General features: G+C 36.5%; 1 protein-coding gene across 1 annotated transcript in view; it reads left to right on the forward strand.

Annotated features, from left to right (window-relative positions):
- Nucleotides 1-22,261, forward strand: part of RAB2A (RAB2A, member RAS oncogene family) — a 43,487-nt gene that overhangs the window by 18,435 nt on the left and 2,791 nt on the right. The window contains exons 4-7 of the mRNA XM_064706137.1: nt 7,150-7,232; nt 8,589-8,681; nt 12,170-12,281; nt 21,231-21,299. Of these exons, the coding sequence (XP_064562207.1) occupies nt 7,150-7,232; nt 8,589-8,681; nt 12,170-12,281; nt 21,231-21,299 (357 nt within the window). The remainder of the gene's footprint in view (nt 1-7,149; nt 7,233-8,588; nt 8,682-12,169; nt 12,282-21,230; nt 21,300-22,261) is intronic.

Consider the following 22,261-nt stretch of genomic DNA (forward strand, 5'->3'; position numbering starts at 1 on the left):
AGATATGCTTAAGGAATGCACGTATGCCTGTTAGAAATTGTAGTCCAGTATTTGGTCCTGTGAGCTGGTAGTCTAGTAAAACTAGTCTGATGCAAAAACACACCTAGCCCCAACCCCCTCCTCCCCCAAAAAACCCCAATCAAAAATCTACATTCCGTGAACGATACTCAGTGTGGCCTTTGCATTCTTAATGTTCTGTGTAGCAGTCTCAGCTCTACTGCTGTTCATGTCTGCACAAGCAAATAGTGTCCTGTTGTTCTCTCCCAGCTGCAGGCTGTTCTGGATCTCCCCAGTGCTGGGCTCTGCAAGCTTGCTGCTGTGTGTGCTGTGGCACGCCCAGGTGTTTAGCTCTGTGAGTCTTTGGGTTTCACTATTCCTTTTCAGTGTTTTTAGGTCTGTAAAGATGAGGTGTTGGACCAAGTTGTTTGTGTGTCTTTAGATTATTTCTTCTCTTGCATCTTTAGTCTTAGTAATGGCTTCAGTAGCTGGACAGACTGAGAAATACTTTTGTCCAAACTGCTTAGTTGGTAATTGCCTGTTATGATAAGTTGAGCAACTCTTTTGTGGAAGTGTGGTGTTTGAGCTAGTGTCAGCTGCACACGTAACTTTTAGAGAACTAAAAGTGGTTTTACAGCAGCTAGTAAGGATTAAAATTACTGTTCTGGAAGCTGTTAAGCTTTTTGAGTTTAAATAAGCTGTGTAGGTAAGTTTGGTTGTCTTGTGGCAGCAGCATAACACTAAGAAATATTAAAATTGCTTCTCCTCAGAAAAAGTTCGTTGTTGTAGAGAGATAACTGTGCTTGTTACCAGGCTGAGTCAGTGGCCTTGGTTTTGTTGTTGAGGGGGATTTTCTGTATTGCATTGACTGTTACTAACAAGTCATTGTTGATGAGAAAAAATAAGCAGTAATTGAAAGAGGATATTCTGTCAGACACTGCAGTAAGAGAGATCCGTGATGACACTAAGTAATGCTCATGTTCTCATGCTCACTGACTTTTCCTGTGTACTTGAATACTATATTTTTAATATCTATTTCAGCTTTATTTCATGGAAATTCATTATTTAAAAACATTAATTCATATAGCACCTTAGTCCTGCTTAGACTAAATATCTGAAATAATTGGTTTTTATAAACCAATTTCATGTTATTTCTTGATTTCCATATGAGTGTACTTTCTAATTTAATTTATAGCATTTTCTAGTAGTTGAGAGCTTTCATAAAAAGCTGGAAGACTGGAGGTGTAATTGTTAAAGGCATATTTCCCTTTCAGATATTCTGAATATACTAATTCTTCTTGGAAATTAAGTTATTTTTCTTGTGTTTGCAATTGGTTTGGATCTATTAGAACCAAATAAAGTTCTCTTCATTCATTAAATGAATATTCATCCTCGTGTCTCTGACAATTGCTAGGATATAGGGTTCACCCCCAAGAGCCCTTTACTGTTAACTTCATGATGTTTTCTACTTGCTTCAGTAGTCAGAGCATACTCATATGTTTGTGGCAGTTGATGTATCCTTTTACTACATTTTTACTGGTTTGACTCTTTAACCATGGTACTTGTGTGCATATTGCTGCATCTCATGGCCCTCTGTTACACTGCTGCTATGAAGTTGCAGGAAGAACTTCGAGAGAATCTGCTTTAGTTTCTGAACCTAGTCTGATCATCAGTCACAGACTGTGTTTGCCTGGTGGGAGGATTAACTTATTTCTGGATCCATGGATTGAAGGGTGAGGCAGGGAGATCTGTCTAATAGTTATTCCTGTTTGTTTAATACAACCATCATCTAAGCTTCAGTGCCAGTAGCTTAAGCTACTCTTCACACCCATGATGTCACTTTAGGAAGCTGAGGCAACTTGATATGCTTTCTAGCTTAGTGTTCATAAACCTTTGTCATGCTTAAATGTATTTGGTTATTGAAATACTGTAGTATTGGCATGTTATTTTCTGAATTGTTTTTTGATTTCTTGGCAGTTTATCCATGCTTTCTGCAATAATTACAGGATTTCTACAAGAGCAAGCTCTTGCTTAGGATAAGGCCTTAAATGGGAAGTGCATGAATCACTTTTTTGCACAGGAAAACTCCTATTTTAGTGAGGGTTGCTACTTAAAACCTAAAGGTTTCAAATACAGTTTCTTCCAAGTTGTAAATGTATTTCTGATAATGGAAGGCTAAAGCTTTGTTTGTGATGTGTTGGGAATTGCTTTGGCTATGTAAGTGACATTTATTCAACACCAGCAGATGTACAAGTTACCTGTATTTAGACGTATGAACAGTTTGATCCTTAGAGATCCTTAGTCCTCTTGAAATTTCAGTTCTTACTGCATGCTGACAGGGTTATTCTCAAGTAACATGTAACTTGGCTAAAGCTGTCACATAAATTCTGAAACTTTTATATATTAGGATAGATTCTTCTTCATAAGTATTTTTAGTTCTGTTTTTGTTTGGGAATCTCTTTGCTGTAACAGCAGGGGTTGTTTTTTTATTTTTACACTGCCTCTGTGTCTATTTCTCCTACATGCTAGTAAATCACCTTAAAATTCTTTGATTTTTCTGGATTGGAGACATGACTGCAAGAAAGATTAATGCATTTGTATAAACAAGTTGACATATGACTTAGAGGCTGTTAATGTATTTATAACTACCAAAACTATATTTAAAGGTATGTATTGCTCCTCTTTCTTTCTGGAACATTTTATTCCAGGGATCAACTTTGTGGAGTAGTTCCCAGCTGGCAGCTGTCACAGGTGGTGTGACACTTGTGAGTTGGGTTATTTCTTAGATGTCTTTTTAGTCTTCTTTGTAATGTAGAAAAGTGTAAACATGTAAGTAATAATTCCCAACATCAATGAAATGTTCTGTCCCCAGTTTTGAGCATGCTGCACGTGTATATCTTTTGAGAGTGAGGGAATCTAGAGCCACTAGCTAGGTGTGTTGTAGCTCTCATATTGTATATGGATGTGTACTATAACATTCCCTGCTAGTAAAATCTGTTGGCCAGCTTGGATGCTGAAGGCCTGCTGGGATGATCTCAGATAACTTGGTCCTTGAAGAAACTTTACGAGTTTTTCAGCCTTGAGAATGGAGAATTCAGCAAAATTAATGAACTGTTTTCTAGGGAGACACTGTTGGGGGTGCTGTTTTTTTAGCTACTTTCTTGTCATGCATTATGGCTCTTTTCATTTTTCCCCTTACTTTATAGATTCAAAAATGTGCGGTTTAGGCACTTGAAAGTTACTCTTTTTGGAAAAAAAGGCTTGCCTGTGTATTTTGCAACTACACTGCATACTTGGAAATGGCACCAAGATTTCCTGTGGGAATTGTTGTCATCTTATTGCAAAAGTTCCATGCCTTGGTGATTTCTCATGGACAACTCCTCACAGCACTGACTCCTTCACAGCACAGCCAACAAACTCCAGCTCCCTTTTCAACCAGCTCATCCACTCCTACAGTGCTCATCCTCATTGGACACAGCTGTGGCCTGTTAAAGGCAGGCCTGTTCCTAATCTTTGGTAATTAATACAGATGCAGTTCCTCAGGGGTGAGATTACCTTCTGCACTATCTTTATTTTCTTACATTTCCACAGGAGTAGTAACACTTGGAGTATTTTTTTTAATATGCCAGAGATACTGTGTCCATGATAACAGTTACATAGCTTAAATGTTACTGAAAACTCTAGTATGGGTCCTAAATCTTGTATCTTAGTGACCTGAGGTGATTGATCATGCTTTATGTTCTGCTTGCATTGTTACTTTCAAGTTGTGCTTTGGTCTCTATACTGAGGTATACTTTCAAAAGCACATGGGATATATGTCTGGGCAGTTGAAGCAGGGATGAAGATTTTTGTACTTGCTTGAAGACCTATGAGTTCTACAACTGTCTATATAGACAAGTCTCTGCTATCAGAAACCTTGCTTGTTTCTGTGAACCATTATGCTATGAATTGTAAAAGCTTACAGAGTAGAAAACAGCCAGAAAAGAATGTTACTTAGCACTTAAAACATTTCTTGTTTATCAGAGGCTCACATATTTTCATGATTAGTGAACTACTCATGTCAGACCTAGCACCTGTTTCTCTGAAGAGAGGGGATGAATGTTCTAGGTTCCTGCAGCCAGCCATGTCTCAGCTGGAGTTTTGGTGTGTGAAGTAGCTGTCAGGTCTAGCTGTTACCAGAAACATCCTCCATCTTCCCATTTCCACTACAGTGGGTATATCCTGGAATTATCATGGAGCAAAAGCTTGTGTCACCTGTACTGGATGTAATATGGCCTTGGCAAATGCCGTGTTTAACATTTGTTTCCTGACTATTGCCCCTGCTCTTCCTAACACCACAGCCCCCTGCCTCCCCCACCATCTGGACGTGGAACTCAGCAATCTGCTTTGAGTGGCCCTACCTGAACCAGGGAGGTTGGAATGGGGACCTCCAGAGGTCCCTTTCTGTGAGAAAAAACTTTTTCATATGGAAGAGAGAGAAAAACAAGTGCTGGATTTTGCAGGAACATGAAGGGGATGGTAATAACAAAATCATACTTAAGATAAAGAGCCCTTCTCTGATATTGAAGCTGATTTTAATTTATACTGAGCTTCTATACTGCTGCTTCTATCTGTTGCTCCTTGTAACAAGCAGCTTGACTTGAGTAGGTCCTTCTTTGTAAGACTGATAAAGTATAGTTATAGTACACTTGAGGTTTTCTAAGTCAGTTTTGGCTAATAGCCTAGACTTTCTTTCAGTTTTGACTACTTTTGAAATAGCTTGTCCCCTTTGGAAAAAAGGGAAGTGGACAGAGAAAACTGTCAGATGAAGAAGTAAAGTAAGAATGATGCTTAAAAAAAGCTGTGGAATGTATGCTGCATGCCTTAACCCTATGTTGACCTTCTATATTGACTCTATATTGACGTAAATATCATTCAGAAGGATACTTTAAAAAATTTACACAGTAAATTTTTATATATAAGAGATTTCTATTATATAATACATTTTTATGTTATAGATAAAACAAACATTAATATTGTGGAGCTTCTTTCCAGAAGCAGTTTTCTTTTGCTTAGAATGAAAGGGAATTGAGTTTGTGTTGTCCATTGGTATATGTAAGCCTAAATTCACTATTGCTATATGGAAAATGTGATCCCTTCACCAAAGGAGGTACCATTTTCCACCCTTTCCTTAAGGAAGCAGTGGTATTTAAATTTCACCACTGTCAAGTAAGATACAATTAAAATGAGTACACTAGTTTCAGTATTTATGTAGTGAACTTTTAGAAGTTATTCTTTTAAGAATTCACTATTCATACATTTTTGTGAGATCTACTCGAACCTCTGACGGTGTTTCTTGACCATGATTAATTTACTCAGGGAGATGAACAATTTCACATGTCAGGATGGAATTTATGAAGGTGTAACAGGCCTTCTTAATGTGTCAGATGAAGTGCAGGTCATGTGTAATTTTAGGCAATGTATGGAATACCTTGGTAACAGTAAGTTGTCTGTTTGGCAGGGAAATGTTTCATTTGTCTACCATCCACTTGAGCTACTCACCACACTAAGAAAAGGTGGTAAATCTTACTTGAATTTCTGTGTAGGAAACCAGGTATTACACTAAAAAAACTGTTCCTTATTTGTTTTTTACTATTTCTTGGTGGGTTCTGCTCATTGTCTGTGTTCTATTACCAAAGTTTACATGAAGGTGTACTTGGACTCTTAGCCAAGAGTGTATGTGAGTGTATTCTAATGATGTTGAAACTGTTGTGTTATAGTGTATTTTATAACTGTTTCCACTGGAATGGCTAAGATAAAATGTTTTCTTAAATAGAAGTTACTGTTTATTCTGGAAGAGAAGGATGCTTTCTCAAGACTGAACACATCTAAATTTGTTGTGCCACCGTTCTCGTTAAATGATAGTATCCAGATGAAGTTCTCTTTGAATTTAAGAAGATGTAGTATTAAGAAAAGTACAGTAACTGTGAGAAGAAAAAGTTGTCCATATACTAATTTTGTAGGCATGCCTGAATGGTTCCTTGTATTTGATAAATATCTCTTTGTTGTGTTTATTGTTTTTAAATCAGGACAATTTCTTATAGTTCTACAGATTTACTGCACTTAGAGTTTTTTTTCAGCATTAGTATTTCTTAAGCATGTTTTGTGTTATCTTTGAATTATGCTAAAACATCTGTTATTGCTAAATATTAGAAGTAAATATTTTTTTCTAGCAAGTGTCAAGTGCTAGATAGCTCTTCTGAAAAGCATGGGCATGAAGAGCTCAAGATCTGAAACCATGAATATTTATTTTTCGGGACTGTATTCTTTTGAACGTGTTCTTTTACGTGCTCAAATTTTTACAGAATACTTTTCTGTGAGAACTATCTAATTTATGTAGACTCTGTGAAGTTTTTCATAGAGTCTACATAAATTAGAATGTATATGAAGATGGCTCTTGCATCCTGTAGCTGCTTTGACAAGCATTATTTATCAAGTACAGAGGAAATTGATTAACTGTGGAGCAGAATTGTGTAAAATTGAATTCACAAGCATTTTCTGTTTTTTCTTAATAAAATGATTACTGAAAGAATTCCATCTGAAGACTGTTGAAAGCTGGCTGCAGTTTATGATATAACGGATAAAATCTGCATCCTTGGCCTTCCAACAACCTTTACACCAGCAGATGGTGGGCGTAAAGATGTCATTCATCATTTATTTACAATGGACTTTATTTATTCTAGTGTCAACAGCTGCCCCAGGGAGCGGGTTATTGAATTCAAATGTGAAGCTCTGGGTTATTTGCTTCCTTTCAAATTTGTCTTCAGAGCTTAGTTGCTAGGAGTCCATTCTGTGCTCTAATAATGATTCATGTATTGTGAAGCCATTCAGTAAATTGGGTTGTCAGGGATTGCCAAAAAAGGTTTAGAGGTCTTGTTCCGATTTTTTTTTTTTCTTTTTTAACAGCACTGTGCTGTAGTTGGTGTCTTCTCCCTATGTGCCTTCTCTTGCTGCTGTTGGTGACTTTGTCCCAGTTGTCCCCTTTCTGATTTCCCATCCATACTCTTCTCCATCTCTCCAAAGTAGAATTCCATGATCCTGTGACTCTAAGTCATGGTTTTTAGGAACAAAAACCAAGTATTAGATGTGAAGTAATGAAACTTTGTTCTACAGGCAGGGCAGGAGTCCTTCCGTTCCATCACAAGATCGTACTACAGAGGGGCTGCGGGGGCTTTGCTAGTGTATGACATTACAAGGTGAGAATACCAACTGGATTTCAATGACATGTCTTTGTAGAATTGTGCTATGGTGTGCAGTAGTGCTAAGTGCCTCATCTAATTTGGCTTTGTGTATAGATACTGGTAATCTAACGTTATTTCAACTTTTTTATAAGTGCTCTAATAAGATACAGCATACTGACCTATATACTTCCAGTTTTCTCTGTATAGTAGTTGAGAAAGCATGCATAAAATTCAGGAAGAATGAAATAAAATATTTTTAGAAACTATTGACCATCAACCTCTGGGTTGCCTTTATGGAGAAATACCTGAAAATATTTAATTATTTCCTTTTTAGTATTTTATTATCACGAGGGATATTTTTTCGTTAATTATAGCAGATTACTTTTGCTGAAGTGCTATTCTGCAAAGGAGTGAAATAGTAAAACATAGAAGTTTGGTTACATAAAGAATACCAGGAAACTTGTAGACTTGTACCATTGCTGTGTTTATGAGGTTTAGAAAATACAGGTCTTAATCTGATACTTTTTTAGTAGGTCGAAGTTACTAAAGTTTCCCTGCTATATTAAATAAAGTATCGATATACAGTTTATCTATAAAACTGTGGGTACTCTGGCTTGTGGCTGATTTATGAAAATGTTCAGGCTCCAAAGTCTTCTTAAGTTGTGTGTTTCCTGTGGGTCTTGGCACTTGTTGCATTGAGCAACCACTTGTACTGGAGATTTCCTAGATTTTCCTAGATATTGTTACCTTTTTATGTTTAAATATCAAGAAGCAACATATTCTTTCCTTTGGATTTCCAGCAAATGAATCTTTGATTTATAAATAAAATACAATATCTTAAAACCACTCCACAAGCATGGGATTTATTACTTAGTTTACACCTTCTGTAAAAACTGTAATGTGTCACATTCACGTACCTCACTTTAAAAGATTTTACTGCTAAATTTATTATTCAGCTTTTAAACTCACTTAAAAATTATCAATCATTTTCTGCTTTCAGTAAAACAAATATTACTGTATGAGTATGTGTTTATTTGCACTGTTCTTTGGCTTGGGTGAAGCTGATGGGTACTTGTAAATTCTGTTCAGTTTTTATATGTATATAAAATTACAGATTCTTACAACTCTAAAAATCCTCTTTACTCTTTGTAGCAAACATGTTTTCAATTACTTTTTAGGCAGAGTTCATTAACACTGCTTGTTTGCTAAATTTTTGTTTGCCCATTCTCCCTCTCACAAAGGGATTACTAGCTTTTATCCCTAGAGCATGTGCACTAATAAATGAGTTGATTATTCAAGTAGAATAGTGGACTAACAGGAGAAAGATTTCTTAAAATACTCCTTTTAATGTTCATTCTCTTCTGTACTTAGGAGGGACACTTTCAACCACTTGACAACTTGGTTAGAAGATGCTCGTCAGCATTCCAATTCCAACATGGTTATAATGCTTATTGGAAACAAAAGGTAAAATTTTATTAGCTGTTATTTTTTAAGAGAGAACTATTTCACTTCTCTGTATTTCAGCTTTTGAGTTTTCTTATTTGTAGGGTGTATGTTAACTTCAAATTCTCTTCTGTCACTGTGCATAGTTCTGTGGTGAGCCTAAAAGTTTTCATATTCTACTTAAATTAACACAATGTGCAGCACATGGATCAGCTACATGTTCTGAATATCTATTTTAGAAATAATTGTATTCCAAGGGATTGATTGCAAATGCTTGAAGCAATGGATTATAAGTTATTTCCCATTATGCTTTTTTGTCTCTGGAATCACCAGTTAGGAACACCTGGATCTCTCCCATGTAAAGAGAATGTGATTCCTAATTTGAGGTGTTCTAAAGTGCTTTAGTGTTTGTTAAGTATCACATCGGAGAAAATGTCATTTCAAAAAAGAAGACCATAGTACAGGATTCACATCAAAAACTTCTCTCAAATGTAAGAAGTGCATACCTCAATGATTGAGCCATTTCTGATTTACAGTCCTCTTCCATATTCTGTACCTTTTAGCTGGGATTGGGGTCAGAGAATGCTTTTTCATTGTTTCCTGGTAAATTCACTTACTTGGTCTTCTCATCAGCTCCACTGTCTAAAATTATAAAATTATTCCCTGTTGATGCTGAGACTGGGTAGTGAAAGTCTTAATAAAAACACATCAGTGAATATATTATCTGTAATTCTTCTACTTCTTGATCCAGTGAATTATGAAAAAATCATATCTAGATTTTTTTTTCCTGGATGCAGAATTTTTTCAAAACACCAAAAGCATCAGCTCAGAATTTAATAACCCTTTAATTATGGGCCTTTGTGTAATTGACTGGAACTTGTGTCCATGCCTCAATAATTCTTGAAGGTAAAGATGCCAGTTGAAATAATGGGGTGTATGCATGCCCCTGAAAATTTCATGAGCAGCCACATAATTTCTTAGACACTACTGAGAAAGCAGCTTTGTGATAGTGAGACTGGGTTTGCTGTTCAGACCTGTTGAACTTTTATTTTCTTCTTCTTCCCCCTCTTCTCCCTTCTGTTTTCCCCCATTGCCCCACTACCCTCTACCTCCTCCTGAAAACCATGGTACATATTAAGTAATTGTGAAGTTTGTCAACTTTTTTTTCCATTATCTGGTAAATGACTAACAACTTTCTTTTTAATTGAGGAATGTGTTAAGCATAATCTTGACAAATTAATATAAAAAATGTAATCCTGTTGTGTTAAATGAAGCTTTGGTAAACCCGTGATGGCCCTGACCAACTGTTTTTATACTTGTGTGAGTAAAAATATGGCACTGAGAAAAACAGTAAAGTGTACTGTTTACTTGAGATAAGTTTGCATACTTAATTGACATCTGTAACTCTTTCTGATTATTCTTAGCTGTTAAACTAAATTTTCATGTCTTGTATTCTGTGGATGCAGACTGATTTGCTACTTTCAGCTAGCCTGGTAATTCCCAGTTACAACTAGGTTTTATTCAAACAATAAATATACTTAAAATGTGCATTGTAAATTGTTATCGATTAAGGCGCCACATGAACTAAAAGTTTTAAGAGTGAAAATTTTAAGCTTTTTAAAGGATATTATTTTCAAGGAGGGCAGGAAGAAAACTCCTTCAATTTTATTGCTTTATCCTGAAAGAGTTCTTATGGTAGGGCATACTGCTAGAGGTGGGTGGAAGGAAGAAAGTGTATGCTAGCATAGTAGTTTTGAAGGAATAAATACTGCTCTTATGACTCCCAAAAGTGCACTTGACATAAGTTTGTACTACTGACTTATTGCTGGATTTGAAAAGTGTTGAGAATTTAATTTGAAATATAATGGCTGTTTGTTGAAAACATTACAAATACTAGTGTTAAAACATTACAAATACTGTACTTAATCTTCTTTCCAGAACAAAGCATAGCTATATTGATCTAGTAAGACCAAATGCTTCGAATTATTGGAATGGAGAGAGGAAGACAACTGTGGTTAGTAGAAGCAGTTAAAGATCTTTAAGAATATGTTTAGGTATCAGTATTGAGTTTTGATTGGGCTGTCATTGCAGTTTTTGATACAACTGCATTATTTCAAATAAGAGGTTACTTGTTTGTTCTGTCATGGAGATAACACTGTAGTGAATCAAGGTTTTAAATAAGGTATTTTTGAGAGTAGCATGGTAGTAATAAATAAAGACATTGCTCAGGTTGAAAAAGATAATGTCAGCTAATACTAGGAGTACTTAAATATAATGAACATCAGCTTCAAAATTATTTTGAGAAGATACTTCTTGTATCCTTATCTTCAAATTTTTTAATATTTAAATGTGCTGAATTGTATTGACTCTGTAACTCATCTAAGCTAGCATTTAGTTAAATATTACAAAAACCTGCTTTGCTGCAAAATAGATGCCACAGTGAGTATTACATATTTTTAATATATATTAATATATGTATAATTACAAAGTTGGCAAACACTGAAGTCTAGCATGATACATTTTATTTGTATACTGACTGCACATTAAATATATCGAATTGTATGCTGTTTAGTTAAAGATTTGTACCTAAGAAGATATTTATGCATGTATAACTTAGATGAAAATTCACCGAAATATATATCTTACACTTATACATGAGTAATAACTATATAATTTTTATTGCTCAAGATGTAATATACTTACAAAGAAGGACAAACTGTGAATTCCTTGTTAGTAAAGAAGCTTTAAAAAGTAAGGGTGAAATACTTGTGTCTGTATGACTTAGACAAATAGATTTGTCTCTAGTTGTCAAGTCCAAGAGGGTTTTATTCTGCTTTTTTGGGTAATAATTTTGAATTAAATTACTTGGAAAGCAGGAAGCAGGAACTTGTCTAACAGTCATTTCAATTTCTTCTGCTGCTGGAGGGCCAGGAGTTTCACAACCAAAGTGCTAACTTACTGGGAGAGAACAGCTAATGTAGTTCAAAAGAACTTAATTCTGCTTTTAAGGTTTTTTTAATCAGAGAAGAAATTGACTGTGTGAAGTTTTGCTACAGAATAGAAAAAAAACTTTATCTTTTTAATTATGTTTAGTATAAATAGCTCATTTATAAAGCTCTTTTATCAGCTCAGCTTTATAGTATTGAATTGGTAGATAATATAATAGAAGAGAGTGAAATATACTGAAAGTACAGTGTCTAAAGTTAATATTCAAGGAATACCTAGATAAATAAACACTCTTCCTGTAGAAAGCTATTTCATGAAGTCTTTGATAAGATTTATGTCAGCTAGAGTGTATAGCTCAAGTAAGTGTCATGCCTGTGACTATTCCATGTACTGTAAGTGCAGGACTTTACAATAATTCTATTTTAAGGGCTTGACAAGTTATGTACCCAAGTTCTGATGGGGGCCCTTGGCTTCTCAGGCTTTTAAGCATGTTTGTGAAGAACTATCTTTATATGGACATGTTAGACCATGTAATTTAACTTTTCTTTTTTCTTCTATCGTAGTGATTTAGAATCTAGACGAGAAGTTAAGAAAGAGGAGGGTGAAGCATTTGCACGAGAACATGGACTTATCTTTATGGAGACATCTGCCAAAACTGCGTCCAATGTAGAGGAGGTAACTTTGCTCAACACTGGCTTTTTACTAAAACAGTTGATTTAAATTACACTTGTTTGTATAGATACTATTCCTCTAGATTTTGGGTACCTTAATTTGAATTAGCTACTCTTTATATTAGGAGAATAATGTATATTATATATTATTCTGTGTTGTAATTGATTACACAGCACTAATTATATTGTTGAGACTTCCTAATTAATGTACTTGTGGGGTTTTTGAAGTATTTGATCAGAGAAATGGCTAACTTCTGTCTGCTGTGAAATCTAAGAAGTGAGGCTAGAATAGATTTGCTAGTCCAAAGCAAGTCAAGCTATTGGTATTCTTGGCAGATGTCACTGTAACCTGTTCTGAAGGCTCCTGGTATATCATGAGCTCTTCACAGCCATCTCTTGCAGTGCTTTGCTATTTGTACTGTCATCGTCTTTCCTGTCTACTACCTAGTAGGAATCTTCTTCAGTTTGCACACAGCTTCTATTTTCTGTCCTCTACAGAGCTGCTGAAAGGATCATTGCCTTGGTTACTGTAGTCTGCTGTGTATTTGAATATTAGGTCTTTTCAAGTTTGGTTTATAGTTCACATTTCTGGACACGTGAATTCTTGCATTTCTCACCTTGGTTTACTGCATTCCTTTCTGGAAGGGTAGTCATGGTGGGCTGAACTCAGCTGCTAGTGAATACCCACCAAGTTGCTCACTCAGTGTTTCTGTCCAGCAGGACAGGGGAAAGAACCAGAAGAGCCAAGGCAAGATAAAACTCAGGGCCTGAGATAATTTTAAATATTAAGGAAAGAGGTGGACAAAGAGTGACAGAAAGGCAGTCACTCACAGCTTCCAACGAACAAATTGAATTTACTTTTGCTGAGAACCAGTGACTTTGACTACCCTTTGGTTTTTATTCTTGAGCACTATATCATATAATATGAAATACCCCTCAGGCCAGTTCTGGTCAGATGTCCTGGCTGGTTTATGTGCCCCCACAATTTTGCCTACCCTAAGCCTAATCACTGTCAGGAGAGGGCAGTGTAAGAAATAGAAAACCTTGACACTTAGCAGTAGCTAAAACATCAGTGTGCTATCAACACTGTTTTAGTCATAAATCCAAAACACAGCACCATGCAGGCTGCTATAAAGAAAACCAACTGTGTTGTAGCCAGACAAGTACAGTGGTGGGTCAAGAGCTCCAGCTGAGATGTGAGTGCTATGTACATCAGAAAGATTGCTTCACATGTCTTTAAAGCCCATACTGGGTTCATCCACACTGAACTTTCTTAAAATGACATAACTTCTTATACTACGTAATCCATCCCTATTCATTTCCTAAACTATCCTAAATTCAAAATGGTGTGTGACCAATGAGGTATTCTTTTAGTGGTAAAGCCTTTTCATTATAAAATATTAAAGTTTTTTGAAAAGTTACAATAAGCTATAGATGACTTTCACAGAATTCATTACCACCTGATTCTAAAGTTATCACCTCTATTTGCATCAAAAAATATGTCCTAGTGAATGAATTGTCCAGTATCTAATGCATCTCTGATTGTCAGGAGGCAAATGAGCATGAAGTTCTTTATCAAAAAGTTCACACAGAATCCTCTCCTTGTGGGAGTAGTGTGTGTATGTGCTGACTAATTCTGGTGGAAAAGCTTTAGGATATAATCCTTTCCAGTGACAGTCAAGTGCATTCCTTAAATGGTGTTCTCAGTAAACACAAAAAAGTGGCATGATGTAGGAATAGTTAACAGCTATAGAAGCAAAATCCTAACTTCCAGCAGTTTCTTTATATGAACAAATCAGCTTCTGTTGGTAATGTTTTTTTAAGCTGTTTCCCTTGTTCAATCCTAATTTCCACCACTGTGGAATACCTTAGTAAATCCATAGCTGGAGCAGTACACTGACCTTTTTGGTGCTTGAATCTTAAAACAGTTTAAAATTGTTCATTATATTCTTCAGGATTTTGTCTCATTACCTACATCTTGAATAGAAATGGATGATAAGGAGTGGAAAACATCCTGCTGACTGTTTGTTTTGTGCAAGGCTGTTGGAGAAGTTTCCACCCTGTTTGCATAATAGGTAATAGATAGGAGGGAGTGGGATGTAGATCCTTCATAGTTACTTTGGAGACTTCTAAGAATTCACTGTGACCACAGGGTTAAGTCATCGTATTTCATGTGGAAAGGGATTGTGTAAAAAGAGCTTCTGCGTCACTGAGAAGATAGAATGGTTACTGGAGGGAGGTTAGGCACAGGCTTATAATCTGACTGCAGTGCAAGGACAGGTAATGCTAGTCTCTTCATATTTATTTGAACAAGAGGTTGTTGTTGATTTCCTCTTAGTTTCTGTCTAAAGCTGTACAGGTAACCAACTATCAAAATATTACTGACTTTTTGTACTTCTCTTTTTTTCTCCTCAGTGATTTCTAAGGTGATTGTAGTTAGAGCAGTGTACACTTTATCATGAATGGCTGTGGGCTTTCTCGTGGTGGAGTCTTGTTAACTTTTGGAATCTTGGTTAACATATTTACTCTACTATGGATGGGTGATGTGCACTCTGAAATGCTCTTTGCGGAGTTCAGTTGCTTATTCAGTTTTTCTAAGAAAACACCATGATGTCCATTGGGAGGCTTTTCACTTGTACGCACATAAGTATGGGCTCTGAACCCCATGCAAGTTTGCACTTGTTTTAATCATAGCATCCATTACTTTCTGACCTCTCATTAAACCAGCACATAATACATAGGAATTTTTTTTGTCTCATTTGCAATAGACATTAGCAATTTTATCACATTAGTTATTTTCATTGGTAGTTCAGCAGTAGTTTGTGACTATTAATTGTGCTCTTACCTGCAACATGCAGTTCAGAGTTTGCTGAGAGCTTACTGCTTGGGCAAGGGCAGAGTAGAATCACCAGCATGACCTCAGGGTGACCACGTAGTCCCCTACAGCACATGGTGTTTAACTCTTTGTCCCTGACATATCAATGGCTTGAATCTATTTATATGCACTGATTTTCAAGAAGTAAGGATACTTAGCTGTATTTGGGAAGCTACAATAACTTGGTGCATTATTATTTAATTTCAGACTGCTGCTTTTAATGATGATTACTTATGGGACCAGTCTTAATCCAGAAAGTTTTCTGGATGCTGGTCAAAGCAGTGCTAAACAACATTGCTGTTCAGAAGCTATTCTCACTTGAGTTGTGCCAGTGTATCACTGACTCCTGGTGTGGGAATTGGTTTTAGTAAATTGTTTCCCATATGGAGGGGTGCCTACGCCAAACTTAAGAGCATTGGTTGTGTTGTTCCAAGTTGTCTGCACATAAATAGAATGCAACAGTGAATTCATTCTTTAGGATTAAAACTGAATGGACTCATGGTTTTAGCTGAGCAATGGAGCACTTCTGCTACATGGAGCTTGATGGTCATTCAGTGGTTCTGTTTCAGTTATAACTTAATTTTCTCTTCAGGCAGCATCTTTCATGCTTTTGCTTAAATGAATAACAAATATTCAAAGCTCCTGTAGCTTCAACAGTGGCACAGGAAGAGAAAGGAGATGCTCTTTTGTAATATTCTCTGAAGGGGGAAAGTGAAAATATCATGGAAAGATTAGATTCTTAGAGGCATCTAAAGTTGAACTGATTTTTAGAGTGCGTTTAATTTCCCTTCTAACCTTCCTTGAACACAACTAACAGCTGGGAAACAAGCAGTTGTTTGGCATGGTAGTATAGTAAGCAGGAATTTAGTTAATAAAACTTAAAAATCATAGGATGTTAATAATTTTCATAGCAATGTAAAGTAACACACAAGAGGTAATCTGACTAGCACTTGCAAAAGAGCAGGATTTCTAGGTCATAAGTCTTTAAAAAAAACCAAAAACACCCACCCAGAAGTTAGGTTTATCTTAATTTGCATCAAAACCGATATTCCTTCAAGTTCTGGAAATCAAAGTTCTGTGACCTTTCAGCTGTGCGAAGCTGACATTTTAGCCAGTTTGTCCCAGGAGAAAATGGGGTTGAAGCTTGTGTCAGTTCAGCTGAGGAAGGAAGAAGGGGCAGGACACCTGGCTGCAGTGAGGATACACAGCTTTTAGCTGCTCGTGGCAAATCCTTGGATTGTGCCCCAACTTGACGATAAGGAACACTGGCTCTGCCGTGGTTCTTGGGGCTTCTGGGCATCTTGTGGTATGATAAAAATACAAAGTCTCAGATAACTAAGTGTTTCAGTCTTCATAGAAGAACATGAAATCTATGATACTGCTTGCCTGACCTGTAGATTCTTGGAGAAATGGATTCTTAGTTCTGGGGGGTCTATCTTTTTTGTTTTCTCTCAAGTAACTGTTCAACAATAGTTGCAGAACTTATTAAGTCAGTTTGAGTTCTAGTAATATGTATCAGCTCAATAAGTGTGTCAGAAAGTTTGTCCCTCAATGGGGACATTAAGAAATCACTGTCAACTTCTGGTTTGTGTCTTTGCACCTATACTTCAAATATAAGGTTACAAATGTGTTGGGGTGCTTTTTGGGCGTGGGTTCATTATATAGCACCTTATTATGCTTACTAACCCCTCTGCATCCCTTTTAGTGTGCTAGGCTTCTTCCTGAAAGATAATTTACCTGTAAAAAGCATTGCCTTACTGTGGGTGCATAAAAGAGCTGCTCAGAGCTTTGGAATCTCACTTTATTAAGTGGCCATCTAGCACCACTTACACACTGGGATGGTGAATACTTTAGGCATAAATCCATTTCTTGTCTATGTTGTTACTGTTTCCAAATGCATTCTTAAATAGTAGAGTAATCTAACTATATCATACCTTACTGCTAAAAGATAAGATAGGAAATTGGAGAGGAGGAAAATTCTAGGTGTTGGCTGGGTCATGCATTAAAAATTCGTGGTACATTTAACCTTTCAGCATTCCTCATGTATTGTAAGAAAGAATCCAGGAAATAATGATTGCCAAATTTTTATTTCTGTGCATTAAATTTAATTTTAACATTGCCACCAGAGGGCAGCATGTTCCACGAGCTAGTAGTGCTGAACATGCTCTCGTACCTGATTATAGGCAAAGATGAACTAGTAAAGTCTTGAGTTTTGAAACGTATCAGTAATTCATTTGCAAGTTTTTTCCTGCTATGCTCAGCTTCTAGCAAAGTCCTAAGATTGTTGTCCTTCCAATAGCTTTCTGAGAAAGACAAGTGACATTATTGACATCTGCAAGTAAAAACTAAATGTAGCTGCTCTACTACTCGCATTCTGGCACCCCTAACTTATTATTACTCCTACATACAGCTCCCATGAGACAGTGGTATCAGAACTTACTTACTCCCTTACCTGTTTCTTGCATTGTTTTTACCAGTTACAGAATTCATTTTTCCTGGATTTGTCTCAAAGGTAGTTAAAACTGTATTACTTCTTTGTGTGATGATACAAATGTTGAAGTTGATTTAATTCTACATTCAGTGTTTGTAGGATTAATTTACCTTAAATGCAGTATCTGTAGTGTTTTGTAGTTGCAGTTTTGGGTTGTTTGGGGAGTTTTTTGGGGCAAGCACTGTGAGTCGTGACTTCTTGAACCTCATGTTGCTATATAATCTGGGAAACTCCTTATACAAATAATCTAAAATGATAATATACTGATATATTGTGATTTAAAAGCCTCTTTTGTTGGCTTTGCAGTAGGTGCAGTCATGACACAACAGGCAGATCACATCTTGCAAGACTCACTTTCCCACTTGTACAGTAATGCACTTTTCCTCAAAGGGATATTGCTATGATTTGGGAACCTAGTGATAATGAGCACACAATTGAAAAACATGTTACATGAAAACAAGTCACTGAATAACTTGTGTGCAACCTTTTTTTAACGCTGTGGTACAGTTATATTCAGTCTCATGCAAAAAGCATCAGTAAGTTGGAGTTTAGAAAATGAACAGAGTTAAACATTAAATGTAGACGTTTTCCTGAAGGTACATTGTTTTCTTGAATTTCCCCAAAATGTAGTCAAGGATTTTTATATTTGGAAGTCTAACGTACTGATTTTGCAAAAGTCTATCACTTCCTTTTATGAGTAACAGAGGCGCTGTGTACTAGGGCATTGCCATCTTTCAGGTGATTGTGTATAAATGCAGGGTGAGTCTGGTACTGTCTCCTGGAGTGGTGAAAATGAGCCTGGACTTGATTTGGGATGGAAAAGCATGAGTATCTTTGTCTGGTGTTTCAGTAGCAGCAGCATTATAGGAATGTGCAGTGCAACTGCAGTAGGCTTGGTAGGTAGCCAGCTGAGTCCTTGTGGGCTTGCTGGTGAGGTCTTGTGTGGAAGTGGCTGAACTGCACCTGGATCCAAGCTGGCGTGTGAGGTGCTGCAGCTGTGTTCTTGCAGTCCCCTGCATGTGGTCTAATAAATCTAAACTGGATTTGAGGGGAAATCATTCTGTCTTTCTGCATTTATGGCTCAGTTAATCTGAAAATAGGATAAACTGCCCATAAATAATTAAGAGTTTATAGTATACTGCATGTTCCAGATAAGAGCGAGAACATGCAGTATTAAAAGAGATTTTTGGAAGAAGTCAATTCTACCAAGTTCACCTTCTTGTCCTTGATAATTGGAGCACTAGCATGCAGTGCCAAAATCTGATGAGATAGTCTTAAACCAGGTAGACTGCTGTTTTAGTGATGTTCTCAGGTGATTGAGTCTGCTTACACTTTGAATCATAAGTTAAGATACATGCATCTGAGAAACAAATGGAAGTATCAAGGGATTCAAGTCTCTTTTCAAGGCTGATTAGTAGCAATTTTTTAAAATATATACAAAGAAGGGAATGTGAGATAGACTTTCTATGTGCCATGTCCTTATAATTTGTTTTCAAATAAGAATTATTTCTGTGGCCCAGTGCAACCTGGCATTTTGCTATGCAAAGTAACAGTATGTGCTGTTTAAATATGTCATGCACCAGAATCACTGATGGCAATGGGGTAGTCAGATTATGACTTCAAGAGAACAGAAATGATACACCTAAGATTAATGGAATATTTGGATTTTTCAGATCAACAGTTTCTTGGCCAATATGTTTAATATTAAAATATACTGTACTGAGCTCAGTATACTCTTTTGCTTTGTATGGTACATACAAAGTCCATAAAAGGACTTTGTACCATAAAAGGAATTTTATGTTTGTGCAGTGCTTTTTTCCAGTGTGTTTTACTGGTTTTTGTGAGGATAGATGCATTGCTACAATGACTGCTCTTGAGTGTAGTACCCAAAAGTTAATTTATTCTCAGTTGTATCAGTTTGGAGTCTGTTAAAATTCTGGTTTGTTGCTCTAAAGCAATTTTTATAGATTTTATGTAATTCTCATGAAATTAATTCTAAGGGTCTTGGTGTACTTAGCCAACATCTTCTAGAAGAGTTAGAAGTGCCAATTGTTAAGTGCTTGTTTACATGAAGTTATCATAACACTTTTTTAAGACTTCAAGTTCTGTTTAATGTCCCGCTGAAGTAGAAGTAAGGATCCTCACAGAATCCAGCTGTGTGAATTTTCAAAGTTGACTTACACCTTTCAGTGGGCACACGTATGAAGCAATTACAATAATTAGTATGTTATCAAGAACAAAGATAAGTTTTAATTTTTTTTCTTACATAGAAAACTTCAGTTTCGGAGGAATTTGAATCAATTCGCAGTTGGCCGAAAGCCAATTTTTCTTCTCAACTGTAACACGTGTTTGAAAAACGAACTCGCTTCCAAAGTGCCTTGTGAATCTGCAATGATTAATTCTTCTCATTATTTTGCTGCAAATTCTCATGACCCTCTGTGATGATTCGATCACCCACTTAGAGTTTATGCATATTCATATCTCTCTGCTCCTGCTGCAGTCGTTCAAGTCTCCTTCACTGGCTGTGGTGTGTGCTTGGTGCAGTAATTGAGCTGCAGTAGATTGATTACTCTGGGGAGCTGTAAGGCCTTTAAAGGTGAAAACATATCAGTCCTGTTAATTAGGAAACAAAGCTCTGGTGGCAAGTTCAGCAGTCAAATGCTTCCAGTGTAGAAATGAGGAAAGGTATGATTTGTTCCTCTCCATGAACCCTGTTTACTTTTTTATATTTGAATTAGATCTGTATTTGCTGTAATAGGCTTGTGCAGAAGGTAGCATGTCTTGTGTGCTTGCATGGTGTTGGTATTTTAAAACAAAAAGAACTGTATGTTTATTGTAATTACTAGCTGCTGTTAATCACCTCCTAAATTATGCATTATTTTAGGTGTTACTTGACCTATAAAGCTAAATGAGAGATGAAAATGGAATCATTGATTGTAAACTTTAACCAAAAACATCTATATCAGTCACTTGTTCAGATCTGAGTGTCAAAGTGTTTTCTCTGCATTAAAACAATAGATTTTTAGAAGTCATTACAAAACCTGGGGCCCCTCCTTTCTACTATTAAGATGTCTGTTACCCATTGTGTGCAAGATTAATTAAAGAGAATACGTTCTTAAAATTAGGTGAATATTAAATGATAGTGTAAGGTTTCAGCCAGCAGACAGCATCCTTACATCATCATTGTAAGTACCCTGTGGTTTTATGTTGCTAAGCACTCTAATCTAGAGTGGCCTATTACAGAGATATTAAGGGTAGGGGAAACCATCTGCCACACAATCTATCCATAAGGGTCAGAAATAAATAATTTAAAAGTAATTTATGTATCTTAAAAACCACTTTTTCCCTGTAATTACTGGACAACAGATTGTGGAATACAGATGTTATGAAAATGCCACTGTTTTTGTAAACAGCGTGTGATCCATTGCTGCTTCAGGGTGGGTTATGGGATGCATACCTGTTCCTGCAGAGGTCAGGAAGGAAAGTCTCACTGAAGCAACTGCACATGAGATTGAATTCCAATTAGCACATCCTACACTGAAGGATATCGCATTCATTGTGTCTGTGGTCTTCTTTCTCCGTTTTAGGCATTTATTAACACTGCAAAGGAGATCTACGAGAAAATCCAGGAAGGAGTTTTTGACATTAATAATGAGGTAACTTTTACTACTCTGTACACTTTCTGCTTTTTTAAAGCACAGAGTTCACCTCCCCTAGAAAGCTGGACAGTAAAAGATTTGTCTGTTCCATTTGGCTGTAGAGTTGTCTGCCATTGTGATAAAAATGGATTAAAATAAGTGACCCTATCCATCCATGAAGCATCACAAAATAATATAAATCCCCAAAAGAGAAGAAAATCCACTTTCATCCACTTCTCCATATGGTGTCATCTGTTTTCAAAGATAATTTTCCACTATGTAAATGGAGGACCATGTTGATATGCCAGATGCACTCCATGAGCTGTCCAGTGTAGGGGAGGGGTTGCTTTGAGAGTTACATAAAAGACTTTTGAAATGTTCCTGGTTTAGGTGGCTGGGTACTGTAGGGAGTAAAAGATTAGCCATTTTGCTTATGCACATTAGTGAAATTAGAGATTAGGGCCTGTGCCTTTGCTTGTTTGGGATAGGGGTGGAGAGATGGAGAAAGGGGAACAAGAGCTAGAAAGATGTATAATGTGTCTTGAATTTTGAAATGACTGTGCTGTTGAAAATCTTGCTTCGTAACACTAGTATTATATAAGCTCTCTGTTAACAGTCTCATAAAAAATTGACAATGTGAGGTGATCAGTCTTTTTGTGAGATCAGGTTGGGTTTTTTATCCTGCATGTCCCTGAATATGGTTGCTGAGGTGCTTAGTGAAACCACATGTGAAAATCTGCACCACCACTCTGTTCTGTTTGTGCTCTGTGGAAAGCTATCTCCAGACTGTCAGTGAAATGCTTCTCTTAGGCATTACCGTCCTTGCAGGATTGTTCAGAGTAGGGTGGGAATTGGCAGGACTCACATTAAGTAGTTTCATCTCTTTTCGCTCAATATATTTCAACATGAGAGAATTCAGACTGTTGAAAGAGGAAAAAAAATCAGAAACTTCAGTAGTATGCAAAGTAATGCATCAGGAA

This window comes from Zonotrichia leucophrys, chromosome 2, assembly GCF_028769735.1.
Source record: "Zonotrichia leucophrys gambelii isolate GWCS_2022_RI chromosome 2, RI_Zleu_2.0, whole genome shotgun sequence".
In the NCBI taxonomy this organism is placed as follows: domain Eukaryota; kingdom Metazoa; phylum Chordata; class Aves; order Passeriformes; family Passerellidae; genus Zonotrichia; species Zonotrichia leucophrys.